Raw genomic sequence first — 27,885 nt, forward strand, 5'->3', positions numbered from 1 at the left:
TGTATCCTTTCTCTCTTAAGATGATGCGCTGTAGTTTTAGAGCGTTTGGCAGTTACTTTTAGCAGGTAGAGTGACTGCTTTGCTCTACTTAGAACTATTATAAATATAAAATGGAACTCAACAATAAACAGGTGTTGTATACATTTCAGTCTCAAAACGACTGTCCTGGGATTTTAACATGCTTTGCCTCTCTTTTTCATATTTTAAAAATCTTTTTATATCTAGCCTTTCCGATATCTTGTGTTAAACAAACAGTCATATATATGGTATGATTAAAATTTTGCATTGGCGAATTTGGGGAATTTTATGTAGAAAAATGAAATCAGTTACTGTCCATTTTATTCGAAATCGAAAGGAATATCTACAGTATTTCAACATTTCATTTGTTATATACTTGAAATATATACATTTTTAACCGTTTAACTCTTAACGCTTTAGCTTCTATTTTTTTAAACAAAACCTCAGTTTCTTTGTTCGTCCATAAGATAATGGCTACGATATCACGTGATGATATCAAGCGACGTCATGATTTGTGCATTTAGGAGTGTATCAAGTGTGGGTGAGGGAGAGTAGAGTTGTGAAACATTTGTTCCACGTTCTCCATTTAGACCTGCCATAATCTAGATACATCAAGAGAGGTGGAGGTAAATCTAGATGTTGGGATGATCAAAGCTTCTATAGTGTTTCGTCGTAGTTTTAACATTCTGCAACGCCTGCTGAAACTGCTATTTTAACTGTTGTTTATGCGCACTCATTCCACTAGTGTCAACTGTTTCACATGCTCAGTGACAGATGCTCAAGTTCACCAAGGGTTCTCAAGTCTTTACCTTGTTCATTCCGCCTGTCAAAGTAGTGAGCCGGGGTGTATTGACTGCGCTGCAGCTTGTTTGGGTCACAGGAGAGAGTTAGGTGCCAAGCAGAAACTAAAGGGGAAAACTTTCTTTGAGAGAACACAGCAAATGTGTTTCTTCAGAGGTGCTACCTCTCTTGGAACACTCCTTGCATTCCTAAATAGCGCCCACCCAAAAAGCCTTATCCATTTACAATTGCTGAGTATATCAGGTAAAGAACTAGCTAAGATTCATTGTAGAAACTTGTACATTTCATATTTCTGACATTAAATTCTTTCAGGAAATTTTATCTCTTTTGTCCTCTCAGATATGGTAATATATATATAGTACTATTTCGTCTGTCTGTACGTTTTGAGTTCAAATTCCGCCAAGGTCGACTTTGCTTTTCATCCTTTCGGGGTCGACAAATTAAGTACCAGTTGCGTAGTGGATCGATCTAATCGACTGGCCCCCTCCCCAGAAATTTCGGGCCTTGTGCCTAGAGTAGAAAAGAATATATGTATAGTACAAGGCGGCGAGCTAACAGAATCGTTAGCACGTCGAGCAAAATGCTTAGCAGCATTTCACCTGTCTTTACGTTCTGAGTTCAAATTCCGCCTAAGGTCTACTTTGTTTTTCATCCTTTCAGGGTCGATAAAATAAGTACCAGTTGAGTACTAGGGTAAATGTAATCGACTTAGCTCTTCTCCCGAAATTGCTGGCCTTGTGCCAAAATTTGAAACGAATATATGAATAGTGTTGCACTAAATTTTAATAAAAATCAAGCATCCATCCTTTTATTTTCATAGTAAAAATAGAATTGCATTTTAACCTTGAAAATCCCTATAAAAATTTTTAATAAAGAAATTTAATACCAATTATTTTCCAGGAAAGTGAAATGCTGGAGCTGACATAATATCGGTTAAAATATCTCTCTATATATAAACGGCAGTTTGTCTGTGTGTGTTTCTGTGTGTCTGTGTGTCACCCTGACCACGGCTTTCAACCGATTCTGATGAAACTTGACACACACATAGCCCAATGTCATAATTCAAAACTAACGCAGCGAAAATTTTGAAAAGTTCCCCCAGTTCTGAAAAAAATCGATAAATTCGACATGGGGTCGAGAATCAGAAACACAAACCACAGACTGTCTAGGGGACGCAACTCGACCTTTTTAACTAAAAAAATTTACCATAATTTTTTTTCCATTTTTTGGCTATAACTCTCTAAAAATGCTTTATAGTTATTTCCCTTACAAACCCGAGCAACGCCGGGTGATACCGCTAGTCATCCTATAATTTTTAATGAAAATAATTTTTCAATTAATTGTAATCTATCGTAGCTAATTTACCATATCTTAGATTCAACAGTTTGCCTTACGTTTGACAACGAGAAACTATAGTAAAATAGATGAAAAATATTTTCCTGGGAATAATCTGTAATAGTCCTTCATTATGGTCTATTACAAATTATTCCCATTCTATTACAGTATTATGATGGGTCAGTAGTTGATCAGTATTATGATAGATCAGTATAAGGTAGATCAGTATTATGGTAGATTCGCATTATGACAGGCCAACATAATGCCTTTCTAATATAGATTAATGCAACAATTATATACCCAAGTATACTATTTCTGAGAAACAATAACAAATAGAGTTAGTTATTGAACAAAAAAAAAAAGAAGTATTACATGTAATATGATTTAAATCTATGATCAAATCTTGCGATTGGTTGTGTTTCGACGTTGTTACACGAACTGCTAAAAGTGACTGCCACATTTCTTTCAAATCAAATTTTACTTTCCTGCAACTATAAGAATTCACTAAGTAATGTTGTCCAAGATATTGTATGTAGGAATATAAATCAAAATGGTCACTAATGGAACGCTTTTGATCATAGATCAGTGGCATCCAAATGATTCAGTGACGTAAGACGAGAAACAAACTTAATGGTTATGTTGTCAATGAAGTTTAAAATTATTACTATTTTTCTCAAGCTCTGCTATTAATCACACTTCTACATTATCTCAGTACTTCATATTTGCTACGCTGTATAGAAACAGACTGTAGTGTCATTTAAACATATATATAACCAGAGATACGTTTTGAATTGTCCAATACTGTACACGTATTCGTGTCTAAATTTTTTGTATGTTTGGTGATAGTTTTCTTTTATTTGTGTGTGGTGTGTGTATATGTTTGTGTGTGTGGGGGGGGGGGGGGTTGTGAGTGTGTGTGTGCTGTTCTGTGCAAGTATAAGCATTTGTTTTCCTGTATATTGTCTTAAATGTTTGGGTATGTCTGTTCGCATCAGTGCTATCAACACTGTAGTGAGTGCTGCTTCCTGTTCCTCCCTAACAATGCTTACAAAATATAAAGATGCACAAAAGAAAAATCTTCCTTTTTTTTAAATCTATGGAGCGGAGACAAAGATATTCCTGCTACTTCCCGAATAGCAACAACAGGAGGCGCAATGGCCCAGTGGTTAGGGCAGCGGACTCGCGGTCGGAGGATCAAAGTTTCGATTTCAAAGTGTGTGTTTATTGAGCGAAAACACCTAAAGCTCCACGAGGCTCCGGCAGGGGGTGGTGGCGACCCCTGTTGTACTCTTTCACTCCAACTTTCTCTCACTCTTTCTTCCTGTTTCTTGTCTCCGACTTCCTACGCAACCGCTGAGCCTGGATGCGCATTCATCCACCCGTTGATGCTCTCGGTGTCGGGAGTTGACCTGCTTTCTCTTCTGCGGGTCTCACGAATAGCAAAGGACCACGTTTCGGACTTCTCCCACTACAGACAATCCTGAGGCGCGATCTTGCGAGCTTAACAAACAACAGCAGCACCAATAATCATTATAGTTTTAAATTCTGACACAAGGCCAGCAACTTCGGAGAAGGGGATAAGTCGATTACATCGACCCCAGTACTCAACTGGTACTTATTTTTATGGACTCCGAAAGGATGAATAGGAAACCGACCTTGTCGGAATTTGAACTCAAAACGTAAAGACGGACGAAATACCGCTATCCATTTTGTCCAGCGTACTAACGATTCTGCCAGGTCGCTTTATAAATAGATATACATGTGTGTGTGTGTGTGTGTGTGTGGTCAAGCAATATAGTACTGGTTTTGACATGTATATAGTCAGAATGTAAGCATCGAATTCGAGCAGATTTTTACCACAAAACTCTTCAGTATTGTGGTAAATACACACACACACACACACACACACACACACACACACACACACACACACACACATACACACACGACGCACGCACGCACATACACACACCCATATCACATTGAAAGCACCGGTTCTCGTCCGATCACCGAAGTTAAGCAACGACGAGCCTAGTGAGTACTTAGGTGGGTGACCGCTTGGGGAACCTAGGTGCTGTAAGCGTCTCACACTTTTATAGGCGCAGGAGTGGCTTGCTTACCAACCACTTTGTTCAGTCCCATTGCGTAGCAACTTGGGCAAGTGTCTTCTCGTGAGTTGATTTGATAGACGGAAACTGAAAGAAATCTGTCGTATATATATATATATATATATATATATATATATAATATATATATATATATGTATGTGTGTGTGAGTGTGTGTGTGTGTGTCTGTTTGTTCCCCCCACCATCGCTTAACAACCGATGTTGGTGTGTTTACGCCCCCGTAACTCAGCGGTTTGACCAAAGGGACCGATAGAACAAGTACTAGGCTTACAAATAATAAGTCCTGGGGTAGATTTGCTCGACTAAAGGCGGTGCTCCAACATGGCTGCAATCAAATGACTGAAACAAATAAAAAAATAAAAGAATATATATATATACATACATAAACATGTATGTATGTGTGTGTGTGTGTGTGTGTGTGTGTGGTGTGTGTGTGTGTATCTTTTAGTTTGCGTTTGTTCCTCGCAAGACTGTTTGACATCTGGTGACGGTTCGCTTACGTCCCCTAATTTAGTTGTTCGTAAAAAAAATGCCCTATATAGAGAGAACCATGTTTTAGAAAAATGATAAGTACTTCGGTTAATATGTTGGATTAAACTATTCAAGGCGATGTCCCAGCATGGCCGCAATCTAATGACTGAAACAAGTAAATGATGTGTGTGTGTGTGTGTGTGTGTGTGTGTGTGTGTGTGTGTGTGTAAATAAAAGATCCAAGGATCGAGGTGTAGGAAGAAAGTTAGCTTCAAGCAATCCGTAGTAAATATGAAAAGCAACTTTCAGGGGCAATACTGGTTTATTGAGAATTTTTTTTTGTATCGAAGTATGATAAACTGAAAAAAGTTGTTTTTATATTTTACGGTAGGCGACCAGGGTTGCCAGGTATGCGAATAAGAATATAGGAGTTAAGGAATGGAGTAGATAAGATATATACATACACGCATATGTAGGACTATTATACATGAATATATATACGTGTGTATGTATGTATATATGTCTATATATGTATATATGTATGTCTATTTTATTTATATATCATCTCGTATTGGCCAATTGATCATAGAATTATCACGATGTGTTGTATCAAGAACGATTACAGCATGACCCATTGCTATCTAAACTGCTTCTCACAAAGTGTAAATGAAATGACTCAAATGAACATCAAATCTGCGTCGAAGATTTCTTTCTATGAATATTTATCACTAGTTTCATCATGGTGCATTCCCATTCCCCGTTCGCGTACGCATGTTTGTGCGTGCTCGACACCCGTACATGGCTGTATATCCGAGTCATGCTACTGATAAAACTTCTGCTGTGCCATTTTACATTTGCTTCCTGTTTCTAAATAAAGTTTATATATTCCTATTGAAACACATTTCACATTTATTTTATATACCAAACATTCAAATTGACTTATAGTGAGTAATGTTCAAGAATATCACTACTTGCTTTCTTACTAAGTCAGCCTAGTACTAATCTAACTAATCCACGCACTCCTCGCTGCCAACCTTTCCTTAGCAATGATAAATCGGGAAGTAGTAAAACAGTTTTGTATATGTATTGCTTAAACACATGTGTTTGGTTTTAGAACAAACAGGTAGAAGAAGGTAGACGAGATGATGTCGATGTTACATGGAAGTCAAATATGTATGCTATTCGGGCAAGCGATTTTAGTTATAAATATTAGCTTTCTTTTCTTCATTTCTTCAAAACATGTAAGCTACTTACTTAATTATAAAAGAATCACACACAAAAAAAATAACACTGACACATAGATATACAAACAAATTCACTCTGTTTTTCTCCCTCTCCCTCTCTCTTTCACACACAGGTACAGGCGCAGACACCTCATGTGGTGATGTTAATACAATTACATGTGCATGTAGCTATCTGCGCATCACCAATGCGGAAGTATTTCAGCGTGATGTAACCGTGCAACTGAGCTCTTTGTTTCGCACGCTCGCGTATGTGCGGTGATGAGGAATAGTTAGTCATTTGTGTTGAGCACCATCTGTCAAAGAGAAACTGAAAATATCCCATTGTATGTGATTGTACAAATAATGACGGAAATACAGAAATACCAATTGCTACAACCAGTCTCATGAGAAAACAACAGAGCCTCTACATAATCGTTTTGCCTGGTAAAAATAGCGACTAAAGTTCCTCAAAATCACACTTCTACAGTCTTAAATAAGGAAAAGATACATTAGACCAGCGTTTTCCTATAATTTTATTTACTCTTGGAGAACTTTTGAAAATTATTTCATGTCTCGAGGAACTTCTACATAGAAATTATCATATATTTTTTATTAATATTCTTTCTTTCTCTTTTGTAAAGTTAAATTTCATACGTCAACAAAGAAAGTTTAAGAAATTGTCTTGACGGAGACCTTGTTTAAACAAATTCCCTGTTAGGGGATCGTTTTCCCTTAGGGTTGCCTTATTGTCAGCAGACACGTTTGGGAATATACTGAGTGTATATAAATAAATTACGACTGTAAAATTATATACAGAAAAATTCCTTTGCATGGAATTAGCCAATTTATTTATCAGGGTTTTTCTCGCAAAACCTTTGGATTCCAAGGAAACTCGATTAAAGCCATTGCATTAGATAATGTAGTCTTAGATAACTGTAAATAAAACAGGCAAAGTAGCGAAGGCTGGAGAGCCGTTGATCATATGTCTATTTGTTTGTCAGTTCCATCACAGATGGCTTGGAGCTAAACAATAACAGAAACAGCTTAAATTTACTTGTTAAAAATTATATGGACAACTAGCGCTCAGGTGGTTTCTTCATAAGTTGTTGAAACTGCTTTGATGAGGAGGAGAAGAGGGAGGAGGGGGAAGAGGAAGATAATGTCGTAGACGACGACGATGATGATGAAGATCGTTGTCGTTATGCTCTACTGGTTTAGTATTATCAACTTACAAAATTATTCATTACAATAAACTTGGGAAAACTATCTCAGATTTAAATATATTCTCTATTCTTTTATTGTTTTACTTATTTCAGTCATTGGACTGCATTGGACACTACCTCGATGGATTTATTCGACCTCAGTTTTTCATTTTAATCTTGCACATCCTATCGGCGGCTTTTTGTTGAACCACTATATTATGGTGACGTTAACAAACCAAAACCAGTTGTCAAGAGGATGTGGACAAGCAAAGAGGAAGACGCATATACGCACATATACATATCCATACACGTAGTGTGTATGGCCGACAATTTTAATGGAGGAGTCGATTATATTGACCTCCACTGCTCAACTGATACTTCTTTTATCGATTCTGAAAAAAATAAATGGTAAAGTCGACCTCGATGTCATTTGAACTTAGAACGTAAATGCTTGAACGAATGCCGCAAAGCATTTTTCGACTTTTAACGTTTCTGGCAGCTCGCCAAATAAATGTTTTTAGCTTAGGCAGAAAAGTTCTGGGAAAAAAATGATGCAAAAAGCTCTGAGTAAAGTTATGTTGGTCAGAAAGGTGAAAGTGAAAAAGGTTACTTACTTTATTCTAGCCGAAGAACAAGTCATCCGGTCCTCCAGCTTATCGTTGCTTCCCCATTCAAGTCTTTGCATAGTCTTTTGTTTACTGTATCTCAGAAAGCCCCTAAGTCTTTGGGCAATTTTGTTTTGTGATCGCTTAAGTAGTTTCTATAATGAATATACAGGATGGTATATTGTAACAACGTTTTGTGAAGGGTTTGTCTGTCTGTCTGTTGGTTTAAATTATCCGTTCCGTTGCTATTTTGTTTACGGCTGTGAAGTTTGTGATATTTTCTCTAAAACATATTGTTGTGAGCTTCTTGTTGATTTTGCTGTTTGTTGTAGTGTCGAGTGTGTCAGTGTTGATGGAGGTGGAATGGGTGTGTGACCGGTTTGTGGAAACTCTGCTTCCTCTCGAACACCCCGGCCATCTGTGTTGGCTGGGTATTTTTTTACCTTCTTCATTTTCTTCTCTTGACTGCTTTATTTCCCCCTCGTTACGCAACATGTCACAGCGGTCGTATATGGGGAAGGTATACTTTTACGGGTCTTGATTATTTGTTCTTTTATATCTAATTTTATCTATTTATTATTTCTTTTGTTTTTATTTTTGTGAAACGCTTGTTGATGTTACTTGTGTTGTGATTGTTACTGTTGTCGCTGCAGATTTCTGTTACTGGTGTTCTGGTAGCTACTGTTGCTTCTGCTGATGTTTTTGCTGGTGATAATGAAGTTGCTGCTGCTGTTCCTACTGTCGTTTTTATTGCCGTTGTTGTTCTTACAGTTGTTTTTATTATTGCTGCCGCTAACATCTCTGTTGAGATATCTACTACTGCTTCTGTTGTTGTAGTTGCTGTTGCAGCTAGCCTTGTTAATGTTGTTTTTGCATGTTGAGTGTCGGCAACAGTGCTTTTCTTCCAAGTAGTCTTGGACAGAATATCCTTAGATGGTTGCTGTCTCTACAAACTTGGCACTTAGGTCTTCCACTCTCTCCACCATGTACAGTTGTATGCCATTTGATAAACTAATTAAGTCATGGATGATTTCCTAGTTCTTACGTTCGGTTTGAATCAGAAGGTCCATTTCTATCCCAGACCAATTTTCCTCGCACAGCTTGTGAACTTCGAAGATGGCTGTTTTGGACTCGATGCCCAGCAGATATTGATTTTTTGGTAGGGTATCGATTATTCTTAATCTAGTCACTCACCGATCTTGGTAATGCAGTATGAGACCAAACTCTTCACGATTAGGGTGGTTATGGAGTGCTTTTTATCGTTTTGTTGCTTCACTCGGAAACTGAGCCGAACATTTTGTCCCTCGTTTTGTAGATTTGGAGGCACCAAACTGACCTCAGGCATCTTTCCGTTTTTCGCTCAATTCGCTCGCTCCCCTCACCTAGTCTGCATGCCAATGCATTTACATATAATCATTTTACTGTTGATTTCTTACAGAACTGATTCAAACTCATACAAGGACACTTCTCGCCTAGACCTTTTTCCCACAAGTGTTCCTGCTTGTGTTATACTTTCGTCTGGTAGATCGATTTGCGTTTATGAAAGACCCAGGCTTTCAGTTGGAAATGCCTTTATTTTTGCTGGCAGTTAAGCTAGTAGTGATGATGAAAATATAGGAGTGGCAGTGTGGTAAGTAGCTTGCTTACGAACCACATGGTTCCTGGTTCAGCCCCACTGCGTGGCACCTTGAGAAAGTGACTTCTACTATAGCCTCGGGCCGACCAAAGCCTTGTGAGTGGATTTGGTTGACGGAAACTGAAAGAAGCCCGTCGTATATATGTATATATATAAATGTATGTGTGTGTATGTTTGTATGTCTGTGTTTGTCCCCGCAACATCACTTCACAACCGATGCTGGTTTGTTTACGTCCCCGTAACTTAGCGGTTCGGCAAAAGAGACCGATAGAATAAGTACTAGGCTTACAAAGAATAGGTCCTGGGATCGATTTGCTCGACTAAAGGCGGTGTTCCAGCATGGCCACAGTCACATGACTGAAACAAGTTAAAGAATTAAAGAGGTTGTTCCTGACAAGTGGTAGCAGTGACGGTAGCGGTGGTGGCGGCGATGATGGTACTTACATTATTATCATAAACTGTTTTACTTGACTTGTCATTACAATTGTTGTTATTGCTACTGTCACCACTAACTGTACTGGCGGTGGCAGTGGTGGTGGCAGTGGTGGTGGTGGTGGTATCTCAGTGTTGTTTTTCTTGTTGCTGTTGCTGTTATTGCCGCCACTGAGACTAACTACGGTAGTGGTGCTGTGTTTGACAGTTTGCTGTTTTTCTTTCCGTTTGGCATGTTGTTACTATGATTATTGTTGTTACTGTTTGATGCTGAGGCGATGGTAGTGATAGTATAACTTTTAAAAATTTTGGACTCTCAGAAAGGGAGTCCCCGTTTATAGACAGAATTAAGGGGGAATATTTAGAGGCAAGTTCTACTCTCCTCACGAAATCACTCCTCACTCCTCCTATAAGCTGATTGTGACAGACGATTCCATATTTCAAATTAATGCTTTTCCAAAATATTTTTTCTAATTTTTGGCGTCAAAGGATGGAGAAACAAAGGAACCACCACCTCAGCGAAGTTTTCATTAGTTTCTCAACAAAATATATAACAATAATTGACAATAAAAACCTCTTCATGAGGTAGTGAGTTCGATTCCCGGACCGGACTCCTCTGTATTGTGTTCTTGAACAAGACACTTTATTTCACAAAATATACAGCCCAGTTTGGATAATTAAAGCCAGCCAGAAGACTGGGTTAGGTCAATATTCGTATCCATCCCCCCAAAACGATATAATTATTGCACTGATAAGCCAATGGAACAAAATTCAACTCAAAATTATCTCAAGCAGAACCAAATAAGCTAGAAGAAATTAGTGAAGAACAGGCAGATTTTAGACCCGGAAGAAGAACCATAATCCAGATACTGAACCTTAAAATGGTGACTGAAAAGAATCACGAATATAATAGAAACATCCTATTATGTCTCCTTGATTACACAAAAGTAGTCGATAACGTCTCATATGAAGTCCTATGGATCAATGTGATCAAAACGTGACTCTCTTCTCATATAGTAGATCATATAAAGTCTACTATATGAGAAGAGAAACTTATAACCCAAACAAAGAACAGCAGTTCAAGCAACCCATGGACTAACAAACTGGTTTGAAATTGAACAAGGTGTCCACCAGTGTTGCATCCTTCCTCTGCACCTCTTTAATATGTATTTCGAGGCAATAATGAGAGACGCGCTGTATGGTTTTACTGGAAGCATCAAAATTAATGGCAAGATCACACAAATCTGAGGTATGCAGACAATGTAATCCTCGGAACTGGCAGCATGCGAGAACTGTAAGATTTAGTTAATAGATTAAAAAATTCAAAGTTAGGCTTCATCCAAATTTTAAAAAAAACGTAACAATAAGTAATGAAAATAACAAACAATGAACAAGATTACATAAAAATGAATAATGAAAATATCGAAAACGTAAAAGAATTTGTGTACGTTGGCACTCTTATTACCAATGACTACAATGACACCCATGCGAAGACTCGGATTAGCCAAGAATGCTATTATATCACTGAACAAAAATTTTAATAATTTCTCAATTCATTGATAGTCACCTATGAAACTGAAAACTGGAATATAAAGAAAATTGAAAATGGAAAATAGAAGCATTTAAACAATGGTGTTTTAGACGCATTCTCAGAACTAGCTGAACGGATAAAAGAACTAATGAGCGGGTTCTTCGCAAGATAAGGTGCCAGAAAAGACGGTTAGATACTATCATAAAGAGAGAATGACCATCACCAGTTATATAACTAGAAGACAAGACATTGACAAATTTCTGTTAACAGGTGCGGCATATGACAAAAGAACAAGAGGAAGACATAAAACCAGATTTAGTGTTATCAAAACAGCTAGTGGCAGAAGTTTTTCAGAACTGTGTCAACTAGTAAAGGACAGACATGAATAGAGGGCCGAGGTGACTCAATTATTTGAACCTTCCCTCTAGAGAGAGAAAGAGAGAGATCAATGTATATCTATCAAAATACAATATAGATCAGTTTGGTTTCTTTATATTGGGCGTAGTTCTTCTGTAGGAAGGTAAGAAACGGGAAGGCTTTTTACATAGTAGTTCTCCCACATATTGAGCTGTTCTGGTCATTCCGCAACGTTACTCGGACACAACTGTAGATCTAAGCGAGTATTTTCAAAGAATTGAACAATAAAATACAAACGAAGATCAAATTATACAGGACTGTTGTAATCACGGTAATTCACCGCTATATGATTCAAATATATGACAGAGAGCTCGATCAAGTGATATTCAAGGAAGGATCCAATGTTGATAAATCAGTTGAAGTCTATAGTTTAGATAACGGTACTCAATTCAAAAACAGAGTTTAATTATTGTAAATTTGTGTGTGTGAGAGAGAGAGAGAGAGATGGAGAGGGAGAGAGAGGTAAGTAGATAGATAGATACATACATACATACGTACGTACTAGCATACATACAAATATACGAATATAAATCTACCAATACATCATACAAAACGTTAATATTGTTTGTTCAACATTCCAGCCTAATAGATGTTTTACTTCGTCAGGTGGTAAACTGTACCCACATGTTCAATTTTCAACTGAATTTAATTGGTGAGCAATTAAAGAAGAAAGTGAGCGAGCGAAAGAGAGTGAAGGAGAGGGAGAGACAGAGAGAAGAGACAGATAGACAATCTTACAACACAGACCACAAGATTCCTAAACTGGTGCTCTTCCAGTGAGCCAAGCGTCTGGGTGTAAAGAATTCTTAAAATGTGAAAAGCGGAGGTGTTGTGTTAGGCTGACACAGAATATCTCCTACGCCCAACAAATCGCCTTTATATTATTTATATTTTTTTATATTGTACTACGTTGAGCCAAACGATTTCTCTTCAACGAAAATTACAAACGCGTTCTTTTATCCATTTATTCATATACTGACATGTTTCAGTTGGAAATTTGCCATTCTATGAATGTATAAATGTATAATATAAATTGCGCATATGAGTCTCTCTCGATCTCTCACCGTGTATCTCTCCCTCTCTTTCTCTCTCTCTCTCGTTCCTTTCTTTGTTTCAGTCATTAGAGTGCGGCCATGCTGGGGCACGGCTTTGAAGAATTTTAGTCGAATGTATGTGTGTGTGTATGTGTGTGTGTGGGTGAATATTATTACTATATTCTTAAGTCCACCATTTCGTCAATCGCAGCAGTTTCCAAGCTTCACCACTAATTCAATTCTCAACCAAATTGCAAAGTGTTAATAGTTTTAAAGAGGACATCTCCTCAGCTACACTTTGGCATAAATAGTTTGAGATTTGGTTCAGTAGAAGAAAAGTTACGTCAAAATATCTGCAACCTCAAGTGGAGCAGTAAGGCACCTATTCACCTTCAATTAACATAAACTTTTTAATTTTAAAATAAAAGTATACTTTTCTTAGGCTTAAATGATAGAAAAAGATATGAGGAATTCAGAGTCGTTAGTCGTATTGAACAAAAGTTAGTAGAAGAAAAGTTATGGGGTGAAATGCCACGAAATTTCGTGTCAGTAAGTAAGAGAGTAAGGAAGTAACACTTAGCAATAAGAATAAAGAATATATTGCTAACATGAAAGTTTCCGTCATGAAGCGGCGTGCTGCCAGAAACGTTACCACGCCGGGTGAAATTCTTAGCGGTATTTCACCTGTGTTTAAATATTTGAATTCAAATTCCGCCGAGTTCGACTTTTCCTTTTATCCATTTTGGATCTATTCAATTTGACGTACAGATTATTTAATTTTTTTTTTTAACGGAACACTTTGAAACTTCCGATACTGGTACAATGTGTCACATACAACTGTGTCTTAACGTTTTTGACAAAATTTTGTATTTTAGAAATTATTTCCTCACAAGTTACAGAGTGACAATGGACAAATTCGTGTTTGATAAGTGCCAATACACGAAACTCTCAGCTTTTGACTTACTCTCTAACTTCTGCCAATGATATATATGCATATTATACATATATGTGTAAAAGAAATCTCATCACGCAATCAAACCAAGGAAAGAGCCTCTACCTGGTTGCTCGACATGCTAAAAATAGCAGCCAATGTATCCCGTCGTGGCACTCCGTCGGCTGCGACGACGAGGGTCCACGTGTACTCTTAATGTAGTTCTCGGGGAGTTTCAGCGTGGCACAGAGTGTGACAAGGCTGGCCCTTTGAAATACAGGTACAGCAGAAACAGGAAGAAAGAGTGAGAGAAAGTAGTGGTGAAAGAATATAGCTGGGTTCGCCACCAACCCCTGCCGGATCCTCGTGGAGATTTAAGTGGTTTCGCTGAATAAACACTCACAGTGCCTGATCTGGGAATCGAAACAGCGAGTCCGCTGACCTAACCACTGGGCCATTGCGCTCCACACACACACACACACACAAACACACACACATATAATATGTGTATATATGTATATATATATATACATACATACATACATACATACATACATACATACATACATACATACATACATACAATCACTCGCATATATAATTCAGTTATATTTTCCTAAATCAGTTGAAATTATCAGCCACAATGTCGATGCGCAGAATGATTTATAACATGTATTCGCTCCTTTCTACAGTTTTCTTAGTTCCGTCAGACAGCGGCATCAAGCTTTCTCTCTCTCAAATTGTGCAGATTAATCCCACAATACGCTTAATTCGTATCGTATGTTTCAATTAACACATACTAACATGTAGCTTGGGTGGTTAATATTTAAGATATTTGCTGCGGTTGTATTTGTAGTGTGTGTGTATGTGTTTTTTATATCTCTTCAATTATGTTTTGTGTTTGCCAGATGGCTTATTATAAGTGGAATCAGTGTGTGTTGCTTGGAACAAAATCTACTCTGAACAACATCTGTCTTCTAAAACGTTACAAGACTGAAATGACGACGTGCGTATGTTATAGTCCTCCTAGCTGAGAGTATGCTTGAGAACCTTATGTAAATTAGTCGCGTCTATATATGGTTTGGCCGATTGAGCTACGATAACAGTTAAGTTTCTATGTCGAAGACTCAGAGGAAACGGTGCAGTGTGACTAATGAGATACGACTGTCATTCATCTCTCGATTTTTTGTTATTTAATTCAGGGGTCACCAAACTTTTTTGATAGTGAGCCAGATATAGCTAAAAGAATGCCAAGCGCGGGCCGAATAAATATTTTGTTCAATTCAGTACAATATAGAATACACTGAATGTACGCAAATAATAAAGACAGTCATCCTATTTATTTATCAATACATAAAATACACAAAATAATAAAAATAATAAACATATTTTAATAATACCAAAATATTGCCAAGTTAGGATTTTTAGAATAAGTGCGCACATAGCTGAATTGCATAAAAAGTAAGCAGCACAAAAGTTAATGAGATTTGTGAAACTGGCGTTTTGCTTCCAAAATATCATCAACATTTGCTTTATGATAGCTGCAGCCAACTATAAGAATTACTTTCAAATCGTTCCTCAGTGAGCCTTGTTCGATGTATTGACTTCACACACTTCAGTTTTGAAAAAGTTTGCTCACAGACATAAGTTGTTCCAAACACTGATGCCATATCTGAGGCAATTTTTTTTTCAATTTTGAAAACTCATCAGCAGGTAAGCAGCGATAAAATTCAATGAGTTTTCCTTCTCTGTGCTTCTCTATCAACAAGGTATTAGCTTGCATGTCAATAAGCTCCAGCTGTAGTTCAGTCGGCATGTTATCAGCATGTTATCAGCAAGATAACAGCCAAAGGGATTCTCAAACAAAAGAATTTCATTCTCAATTCTGTCAAGCTCTGAAAATCTTTGAGAAAAATGCTTATTTAAGACCCGAATAATTTTTTTCTAAAACTCGAGGTTAACATGTTCCAGATTTTCTGTGCAAAACCCTTGAAAACATTGAAAATAAAAGTAGTTTCCTCCTTCAAGTTGTGCTTCAAACAATGATAGCTTTCCCCGAAAAGCTGTAATAAGTCTGTATTAGAGAGATCCATTGCAAGAGAATACCACAAAAATTTCTTAGCTTTCTCACGTACCTATAACGGTATATTCTCTCCAATTTCTTCTATTGTCCGCACAAGTGAACTTGCTGAAAGGCTGATACAGCCAAACATGTTAGCTTTTTCACGGCACAAGTCATTTGCTGCTTCCATCATGCACTTTTTTATAAAGTTTACGTCAGTAAATGGTTTTCATCGCTCTGCCAACTTATTCACTACTTTGCAACTTACACGAGTGATAGATTCATTTTCAACAAACTTTTTTGTAAATAAATTCCTTTGAGATTCCAAACTACGTTTCGTAGATTCAAATTTCTCGGACCGCAATTTTTCAGAATATTTAGAATGTGTTGAGATGATGTTTTGCTTCGTAGTGACGACGAATATTGTACTCTTTCATAACAACAACACTTTCGTTGCATATCAGGCAACTAGCTTTCTGGTCGTTTGTTTCCACAAAGAAGTACTTTTCTCCCCCATTCTTTATTGAAAATGCGATATTCATCATCAACCTTTCTCTTCTTTGTAGCCATAACGATAGTTGAAGAAAAAACAAAAACAGATATTCTCGTTTTAATTGTAATCACTAATAACTGACTAGCCCGAGACACACGTGATGTACTGTAGTAATTATCATGGCGCGTGAAATACATAGCGCGTGACGTGACTGACTCGGTATACATACGACATGCATAATCTAAGAAGTATAAGAAGCAGTATAAAAGCATGTTTATTTTTTCAGCATACGTCGGCGGGCCGGACAAATTGTCTGTGTCTGTTTGTTCCCCATACCACTACTTAGCAACCGGGGTTGGTGTGTTTACGTTCCCATTATTTAGCGGTTTGGCAAAAGAGACCGATAGAATAAGTATCACGCTTTAAAAATGTAAGTACTGGGGTCAATCAACTAAAAATATAAGTAATGGCGGTCCCCTGCATAGCTGCAGTGTAATGACTGAAAAAAGTAAAAGATAAAAGATATATCTTCAGTGGACGTTTGTTTATTTTCCCTTTTTTCCCCTTTTACTGTTATGGAAACTGGCTTATTCCGAAGATTCTACTATTGCAATTTGTTTCTTTACTCTACTGAATCTTAATTCCGAACTAATATTTCCGTCAGACCAATAATTTAACCCTCTAGAGCTGTTCCTATTATGTTTGCGTTCGAAGTCAAGATTTCAGAGAGTAATATTGCAAGCTGTGAAGCTCATGTCTACACCAAAGAGACATAAACATCCTCATGCAGAACGAAGTGATGGCTTCTTTTTTCCTCATACACCTCTTCCTCCTCTGTTTTCTTCCTCATCTTCGTCTTTCTTGAAGTCTTCCTTCTATTCTTCCTCTTCTTCTTGCACCCTCTCCTTTATACCATCAATTTCCATCTCTTCTCCTGTTTTCCTATAACTTTACTTCCTTCATTTCTTTTTACTTCTACTTTTCTTTTTTTCCTATTTTCCTTTTCCCCTCAGTTACGTACCTTCACTTTCAATAATTTCTTTTCACTTTCCCTTGGTCTATAAAATAAAAACCACTAAAATAGAGAATGATATTTCTCAAAGATATGTAACCTACTACAAACGTTGGAAATCAATATTTAGATATATTTCAATATGAAAGAGGTAATTACTAATATGTATGATATATAATTGTTTATAATTGTATTTTATATCTACTTTCTCCTTCCACGTTACGAGCTAACGGATAAAGCACTATAGAATCTCTAAAGATGCTAGAAATAATGATCAAATGTCCTCAAATCATGCACTCTCAGCAAATAAAAAAGAAGGATGCATTGGATACAGTTCTAGATAAATAAAAAGGGGATGATCAATGGTTGAACACTTTTCATCGTAGGCCTACTCCATCAGCGCTGACTTGGTTGTGAAGAGCAACATCAACGTTGAGATTCTTCTCATAAGTTCAGGTATGGTCGTATAATTAAGAAACACTCGATCAAGGTTGTAAAGATATGAAATGCGCTATATTTCACCTTCTACTCCACTGTACAGCACCTTGAGAAAGTGTCTTCTTCCGTGGTCGTGGATCGTCAAAAGCATTGTGAGTGGATTTCGGTAGACGGAAACTGCGTAGAAATCCGTCCAAGAGACTGCATTCTTGTTCGGTTTAACCTCTCCATATGGGCCATAGATGCTATTAGAGGAGTTCGTTCTTTTGCAAGCATTTTAACCAAGTCTCTGATTTGGCTCTAGCTCACTTCTTTCTTTTTACCAATGACGGAGGCCCTGAAAATTATCAAAGTTCTCTAAATCATTAAAACTAACTTCTGACTGTTAGTAACTAAAAAGCCGTAATGTACTTGATTGGCTAATTAATCGGGTTATTGCAGTCTTTCTTGAAAGAGGTAGCTTTGCGTGAAATAGTTTCGCTCACAGTCGTTTTGATGTAGTTTTACTGTCCCTAAATATCCGTAATGTACGAATATACAGTCTGAACTTTAAAAGTACTAAGTCAAAGATGAAAATGTTTTGTCTTCTCTTTACTCGTTATCTCCTACTTCTGGGTGTAGCGTTCAGATGAGTGGGTGGAAAGGGTGGATGGATAAGTGGTTATTAGCTTATGGATGAATGAAAATACATTTTCGTTTCAGCAGTCAGTACGAAGCCCAATTAACACGAATTAGACACAACATGCTTTTCCAGAAAAAAAAGTAAATCTAAATATATACAGGCTTAATAACTTGCTAGCATAATCAGTAGTCTACATGGTTTCTCAGAGAAGCGTGACGCCTCAGATTTTCAGAAAAGACATGCATTTATATGTTCTTCTCCAACCCCAAAAGAATTATATATATATATATATATATATATATATATATATATTGTATTGGGGGACGGTCATGTTGCCAGTTTGGCCAATGAACTCCCCAAATACAACTATATATGTTTCAACACACGAATTCACACCAAGAATCTTGCAAAATGAAAGTGTGTGTGTGTATGTGTGTGTGTGTGTGTGTGTGTGTGTGTGTGTGTGTGTGTGTGTATGTATGTATATATGTATGTATGGATGGATGCGCCGCGTTGTTTATGTATTTCATGTTATTTGCACCGTTGGTGACGTCCTATACCCGTATATGCATAATTATATATATTTGTGCGTGTATATATATATATATATATATATATATATATATATATATATGTATATATGTATTATGTGTGTGTGTTACGTGTGTGCGTGAATGTGTGTGTATATGTGTGAGTGCATGCATGTGTGAGTATGTGTGTGTGTGTGAAATTGTTGTAAATATTATTTACGATAAAAATGTGTACAGCGATTTTAGAGTAAAACTTCTCACAACAGTTCACCCACATTTAGTGTCTCTGACTGTCACTCACTCTCACTCTGTTTGTTTTACTTTTCCTCCAACAGCAGAACCGACAGGTCACATCTTGCGTTTAATTATATAAGAGTATACTCTTTACTTTTCCAATCACACTACTTTTCACCTCGATGTTCTATACAGTATTAAGCTTCTCGTATTATACACGAGCAAGTAAGCTACATACACACATAAATACAATCATATCTAGGAATAAATACACACACCACACACACACAACACCACACACACACACACACACACACACACACACACACACACACAATATATATATATATTATATATATATATATATATATATATAACTAAGAGGGATCAGCCATCTGAATGTGGCTAGGGTCAGGGCGGGGTGGTGGGGGTGTTACTGATGCATTTAGCCCCAGGCGAACATCGACGTCACCAGAAGAGCTGACACCATCTCGGTGTCCTTGCCAGCCAACCGAGATGGTCAGCTCTTCTGGTGACGTCGATGTTCGCCTGGGGCTAAATGCATCAGTAACACCCCCACCACTCCGCCCTGACCCTAGCCACATTCAGATGGCTGCTTCCTCTTATGTTATAGAGCAGTTACTGTTTATATCTCGCCCAGAGATTTATTATTGTTATATATATATATATATATATATATATATATATATATATATATATATATATATATATATATATATATATATATATATATATATATATATATAGGGGTACATATACATATTACACTGTTGACGTTATGAGAAGTCTATACACGAGAGAACGTGAAATAATTCATTTTTGGAATAACATACCTTGAAGCAAACATATATGCGTGCAAACATACTTGCATATAGATACATATACATATACGCGCGCATACACACATTTAGATATATATCTACATTCATAAATATCTATAGACACGGGCACACACACACACACACACACGTATATTTACATATATTTATATACATATATGAAAACAAGAGCCAGATCCATTCTTCTTTTATATTTCGTTATCTTTTCTAGCTGACCCATCGAAAACTTTGAGAGAGTGGTGCTTTCCTCCTACTCTACTTCCTCTTCTTCTACTTGTCTTTTCTACAACTAAACGGCAATTATATTTAGCCACAGCAATGTCCGGTCCGACGTACAAGCATATTACGGTAAAGCGCCATTTCTTACGTGTGCCGTGTTATGCCACTGTTTTCCACCCACACGACCTAATACTTGTTTATAATTAATATTAAATAGCACAGTTTCTTTCGCTGTTCGTTGTTATTGTTGTTGCTCAGTTGTATTCGTTAACTTATGAACTAAACGAGCCAGTCTTCTTTTTTTCTTTATTTGCTCTTGCCTTGCTAGGCAAACACAAAGCTATGCCTTAAAGTTACTTGCTCTGAGTATCTACTTCGAAGCATGCGCTATTCTTTTTTTTTCAATCACTGTAACTCTTTTCATTGTGTATATATGTATGTGCGCGTGTGTGTGTGTGTGTGTGTATACATACATATATACACATATATATATTCACACATATATATATACATACATATATACACATATATATATGCATATGTATATTTATATATCTATATATATTTATATATATACATATATATATATGTATATATACATATGTATATACACATATATGTATATATATATAGATATATATATGCATATATATGCATATATATATATATATATGTCCACACTCATACATATGTGCGGCGTTTATATACATACATATATATAATATATGTGTGTGTGTGCGTGTATATATATATATATATATATATATATACATACATACATACATACATATATATATATATACAACATATATATTATATATGTATATATATGTATGTACATATATATATAAATATATATATACACATATATATAAATATATGTATATGCATAAATATAGATAGATAGACATATCTATATGAATATACATATGTATGTATATATGTGTATATATATGCATATGTATATACATATATACATATATAATAAGAAGTAAAACGGATTAAAAATCCATGCAAATATCTATAAAGCCCTCAGTGATAAACGAATTTGGTTATCTATATGGATCAATCAGACACCAATAAATGCAAGTAGAATAAACATCCAAGGTAATTCCTCATGTAAATCCAAATATCGTTTAGAAGAATTTTAAGAAATTCGGAGTGTATGACAAGAATAAGAATGGAGAAAATCCCATCTCTAATTAGTGATTAAACCATACAATACCGACGGTCGTTTCTGTTGTATCAACACTTTTAGATACCGAAAATATCAGTCAAATTAATGGGACTGAAAATATATGTTAACACACGTTATCAAAGCAATGCGAAATTGGTTCAATTCAAAGTGGACTAAGAAAACATCTTCAGTACACAAAGGCATGAAGAAAGAACGTTAAGAAGAACTATAATATCTCTATATATATAACGCTGAAGTTGTCTGTGTATGGTAGGTTTGATAGCCTTCAACTAACACTATCTCCTCCGAGACCCTGCGGCGCAAGTTGACCAAAATTGAGAGTATGATAGAAGGCTTTCTCTTCTTTCCGTAGAAGAAAAAAATTCAAATCGAACCATGTTAACACCAAAAAGTATTTACATCAAAAAGATGCTTCTTTTCTATGAAAATCCCTATTTTTTACAATTTTTTGACTGCGTCGCCATTTTTCGGTGTATTTCAACCAGAAAAATGTTCACTTAAAGAGAATAACAAGCTACATAATGCAAAATTTTTACTTTTCAAAAATTCCAATTCTAAAGGGTCAAACAAACCCGAGCAACGCCGGGCGATACTGCTAGTTCTAAGATAAGCTAGTTTAGTATTTAACATTCGATGACGTCAGTGGATAACAAAAGAATAAGAAATAAACATGAATTTTATGTTACGACAATGAGACACAGATGTTTTACGTCACGACAATGAGTTATCTACCAATTAAATATGCTAAACATTTCTAGAAAAATTATGCATATTATATCATATAAAAAGCAATTATAATTAATGAGTTATTTAGAATTGGAATATCTAAATACTATTCTATATTTGTGAGAATATTTCAATGTAAAATTACCTTTATGATTTAATAATATTAATTTAGAAGTAATTATATAATACATTTCCTTAAGGTAGAATTACCAGAATTGTACTATAGTGTGTAACCAATAATGGACCAATTTAAATCATACTAAATTTCTTATCTTTTTACTCCCAAACGCATTTACTGAGAATTACCTTTACTTCTCTATTTAAATGAATGAAAATGATTGTGACATCTAGATTTCCAAATTGTAGCAGACGAATCTACGTAATAATACTTACCTGTTATTACCTTACAACTGATACACTATAATCTTCCGTAAACACTGATTTTCTAAAAAACAGATAAATTCATTTTTACAATTACACAGGCATTTATTCACTTGTATGTGATACTCATGGTTAAAAGAATTAGTACTCATATATAAAATGAGACAACAAAGCCAAGGGTGTGTGGAATCTTCAGGACATTTATAAGGAGAAAGTTAGTCTTACAGCTGTTTCTAGGACATTAGGGATATCCCTTCATCAAAGATGATGTAAGATGGTTAAATAGAAGGAAATAGTATAGTTCAATATAAGGAGTTATTTTGGAAAAGGATGGAAATAAGAAGTATAAAGGGAAATAAGAGAATAAAAGTAAAAATAAAAATATATGTAGAATGTTATAGTTGCAGTTCCATTATCCAAGGGAAGTGGTGTGTAGAAGTGGTAGAAATGCTTCTTGTCTATGGTATGTAAATTCCGATAGGAGTTCGCATTTTGTCATTACAAATGGAAAGTGTGGAGACGTGGAGACAGCTGTAAGACTAACTTTCTCCTTATAGATGTCCTGAAAATTCCATACAATTTTGGCTTTGTTGTCACATTTTATTTAACATATACATGCTCTTACAAGATTTGCATTACAATCCTCACTCGCATTATTATCAAACTGAGAGTTTAACTACGGTCCTTCCATAGCACTTACATAGCTTTACCTGCCTCCTTGGGTCTTCTGGATACCAGCACCTCTCATGTATGTATATATATATTTACGACTGGCTTCTTTCAGTTTACGTCTATCAAATTCATTCACAGGGCTTTGGTCGGCCCGAGGCTATAGTAGAAGACACTTTCCCTAAGTGTCTTCTACTATAGCCTCTGTGAGAATGAACCTGGCACCATGTGGTTGGGAAGTAAGCTTCTTACCACACAGCCACGCCTGCGCAAAAATTGTTTAAGTGTTATACCTTCCTTATTTCCAACCTTCTACACTTAATAGCCTCACCCTCCCACCCACAATGATTTTATACTTCTTACCACACCTTTTTATCCGGCACGCGATACGGGAAACTTCACATACTCATATGTGATGGTTATTTTAGTAGTAGTTAGAAATTTGTCCTTTGATGATTGTTTAGTATTAATATACACGAAACATGTGGTTACTGTGAACTATCGATAACAGGTTATATCATATAATACACACATATGTGTGCGTGTCTGCATATATATATATATATATTATATATATATATATATATGTGTGTGTGTGTGTGTGTGTGTGTGCGTGTGTGTGTGTGTGTGTGTGTGTGGTGTGCGTGTGTGTATGTATGTATGTATGTATATATAAGAAAAATAAGACAAGGTAGAAAATGCTAAAATAACTTTACCATGGAGAACATTTTAGTACCGGTTTCAGTTTTTGCGACTTTTTCAACTTAGAGTAAAGTAAGAAAAACAATTAAATTGTAGAAAAATTAAATGAAATGTAGTTTCAAAATATTTCCATAGTCTTCAAATACAAGGGACATTTGCTTTTTTCTGCTCTGTCTCTCTCTTTTACCTACTCTTGTACTTACATACTCTTGTAGATATATATAGTGTGTGTGTGTGGTGTAGATATATATATATATATATATATATATATATATATATATATAATCATATGTATAATATATATAATGTAGATATAGATATATACATATGTATATATATAATATTTTAATATATATATATATATATATATATATATATAGTATATATATATATATATATATGTATGTATGTATAGCTATGTGGTTAAGAAGCCCGCTTCATGTGTTTCCAGGTTCAATTCCACTGCATAGCATCTGGTATATATGTATACATACGTATACATATGTATGCACACATTCATAAATACATGTATGTGTGTGTGTGTGTGCGTGTGTGTGTTGTGTGTGTGTGTGTGTGTGTGTGTGTGTGTGTGTGTGTGTGTGTGTGTGTATGCGTGTGTGTATGCGTGTACGTTTACATGTATTTATAACTTGTGTGCCAGCAGCTTTTTGTTCCAAAGCTACACTGTCCTACTCTAATCTTTCATGTTTTTACTTATTTCAGTCATTGAACTGTGGCCATGCTTTGGCGTCACCTTAAAGGATTTTAGCCAAAGAAATCCACCCCAGTTGTTATTTTTAAACTCTGGCTGTTATTCAGTCGTTGTCATTGGCCGAACCGCTAAGTTAAGAGGTATAAAGAAACCAACTCCAATTGCCAACCAACACTGGTTGTCTGGTGGAAGACAGACGCTAACTCAGACACCTACATACCTACCTACCTACATACATACATACATACATACATACATACATACATACATACATACATACATTCACATGCAATAAACTTCTTTCGGTTTCTGTCTACCAAATCCACTTACAAAACTTTGATCAGTTCGGGACCTTAGTAGAAGGTACTTATCAAAGGAGCCGAACTCGAAACCATGTTGTTGTGAATCAATCCTCCTGCTACACAGCCATACATACATTTTCAACCCAACACTGTATGTATAGACAGCTATAAATACCCTGCGTTTATATACCACAAATTCGTGGGGAAAGAAAGAGGAAGAAGCCGGATTCTCCTTCCTGTCATTTTCTAAATGGCCATTTCTGGAAGACAGAATGGCAGGGTATGACAAAGCTAAAATTTCATTTTAAATAGTTATTTATATCAAGGGAACTAGTTACTAGGATTCGGTTCGTAAATTAACAGAATTTGCTGGATATGTGTGACAGTCGTAAACGCCTCTCAAGTTTGTTATACAACGACATATTGAAGAGGAAATGAGGAACCGACTGGACGCCGTTGATTATAGATTATACATATATTTTCATCATCAATCAGATATACATTTTAAAACAACTGTAAAAAATTATCTTTATAGCTACCTCTGTTACGCTTATAACTAAATCAAGCAGACTGTTTGGAATATTGGACACTGTAGTTTTATCAATATGTCTACCTATCAGTAAGCATGTACAATTTGTATGTATGTATGTGTGTATGTATGTATGGTATATATGTATATATGTATATGTGTATGTGTGTGTGTGTGCGTGTAAGTGCGCGTGTGTAACCATATGTATCTATGTATATATAGATTATATATATATATATATATATATATATATAGTAAGTCCAAGAATGAAAGTGGTGATATTCAATTTATTCTTTCGATAGGACCCTCTCGGCCATACACGGTTCAAGCAAATCATGAATATAATTGACTTTATATTACAACATATTACATGTGACCGAAGTATTACTTCTTTTACCTTCGTCTGACGGGATGAACATGGATCACATATATGTTGTAATATTACACAATCATTTAAATTCCTGATGTATCTGAACCCGTGTTGAAACTATTGTAATGAAAGAATAACATTAATACCGTTACCTCTATTCTTCGACTTGTGGTATTATACTTCATAAATAATCAACTACCTGTGGGATTTCAGTTTGTGTGGAACAGTTCTCTATAAGGGGAACTGTTCTATGCATTCTATTAGATGGCATTCGCGAGGATGCTGACTGAGAAAATCGCCCGCAGTTAATCTGGCTTCCCATGATGTGCCTACATTACACGTGTTACACAGATAGTTATTTTATGAGAGTAGACATACGCATATATACACACGTTTTTTTTTTGTGTCTATACGTGTGTGTTGTGTATGTGTGTATGTATGTATATGTGTATGACCATATCCTTATGTGTTAAGTGTATACGTTTTTTTATCACTTGTAAATTTATAATAATTTTATCCTTCATATAATCGTTATTGTTCCTATTTTTTCTGATTGTCTCTCCTACCCCGGGCTATTTTTTGAGTAAGGTAGCTCTCTTGACACACCGGCCGGTCTTGTCAGTGATCGAAGTTTTTTCCTTGTTAAATTCTTTCTCGTTTTTCTCTGCTTGTATGTACATTTTTACTTAAATATTGTAATTCTTTTCAAACATAACCTTGCCTATCACTTTTAGCCTCGTGTTATATATATATATATATATATATATATATATATATATATATATATATATATATATATATCGTTTTTCAATATTAATAAGCATATGTATAACTCTCTATGCTTTTTTCTGATATTACACTTGTTACGTTATATTCTATTATGCACATGTTGCCCTGTTTACATTATACTTCGTCTCGACTTGTTATAACTTTTTAAACATGTCCGTTAAATTTTTATTCTTATTTTTATGTTACAGTTTACTGCACATATAGACGTGCATACACATTGATATGTCTGTCTTTTTTCCCTTTCGTCTCTCTCACTATTATTATTACTGTTATTTTTCCCTTTTACAACTTGCTTGTAAATACCCGATTTTTCCTATTATCTCTTTTGTATTCTCCCTTATTGTATCTTATTTTAATTTACCTTATTTTATTAAACCTTTTTTGATGTCCTTCCAAAAATTCTTCACACTGATGAGAATGACAATGCATAAATTTAATTATAATTCCTAATTTCTTTTCTTACATATTTGTATTGTCCTTTGAAACGCGCGTATGTAATGAATCTAAATTTGTATTAAATTTAATTTTGATACAACATCTTTTTCTCCATTTTTATATAATTGTTTATGGTATATTTATACCTATAACAGTATTTTTCAACTACTATTTTCTCTTTCTTATTACTTGCGCTGAATGTTTTTATGAATATGATGAATTTTAATTTGAAATCATATTTTCTCTTCTCTTTTTGGACCTCTCAAAAAGTTAGAATTGTTCTTTTTTAACTTATTTCTTCCTATATATATATGTGTGTATGTGTGTGTGTGTGTATATATATATATATATATATGGGTTGGTGTGGTGTGTGTGTGTGTGTGTGTGTGTGTGTGTGTGTGTGTGTGTGTGTGTGTAGGAAAATTTGTAGTTGAAAATGCGTTTTTTGGAATCCGGTGTATTTATAAATTTTTCTGCGAACGAATCTGATTTTTAATTCGTTAAAGTACTGGTGACGTCTTATTTTTCTGGTGGTCATGTTTGTCGTTCTGCCTGGTTGACTTCCCTATGGGGAACGGTCATCAGCTGTTCCAGTTGCCTGATTCTCTTAAAGGGTCATTTTGTTGTATTTGCTGCAGTTCGATTTTGATCGGAGGTAAAGAGCTTCATTGGTCTAGAGTTAGGTGACGTCAGCAACTGGTGTTTGTATGGTGTTATCGTATGGTGATTTGGAGCTACGGTTTCAAAACCCGCATGGAAGATTGTTACTACAGTTTTTTTAATTATGTGTGTTGCATTGGTGTAGGTGTTTGCTTACGGAAATTTTCGGTGAAAAGGTC

At 35.7% G+C, this 27,885-nt stretch overlaps 1 protein-coding gene and 1 pseudogene across 5 annotated transcripts in view; both read left to right on the forward strand.

The window, feature by feature from the left end:
- LOC115217338 (major egg antigen) overlaps positions 1-27,885 on the forward strand; it is a 67,928-nt gene that overhangs the window by 30,936 nt on the left and 9,107 nt on the right. For 2 of the 5 annotated variants that reach the window (XM_036507570.1, XM_029786999.2), the window contains exon 2: positions 20,226-20,362. The exons of 2 other annotated variants lie outside the window; for them this stretch is intronic. In XM_036507570.1, the coding sequence (XP_036363463.1) occupies positions 20,333-20,362 (30 nt within the window). In that variant the 5' untranslated portion in view covers positions 20,226-20,332. Of the gene's footprint in view, positions 1-7,776; positions 7,783-20,225; positions 20,363-27,885 lie in introns of those variants that run through there. One more of the 5 variants, XM_036507569.1, reaches the window with a different exon arrangement.
- Positions 4,119-4,237, forward strand: LOC115217736 (annotated as a pseudogene).

The sequence above is a fragment of the Octopus sinensis genome, linkage group LG11 (assembly GCF_006345805.1).
Source record: "Octopus sinensis linkage group LG11, ASM634580v1, whole genome shotgun sequence".
Lineage (NCBI taxonomy): Eukaryota > Metazoa > Mollusca > Cephalopoda > Octopoda > Octopodidae > Octopus > Octopus sinensis.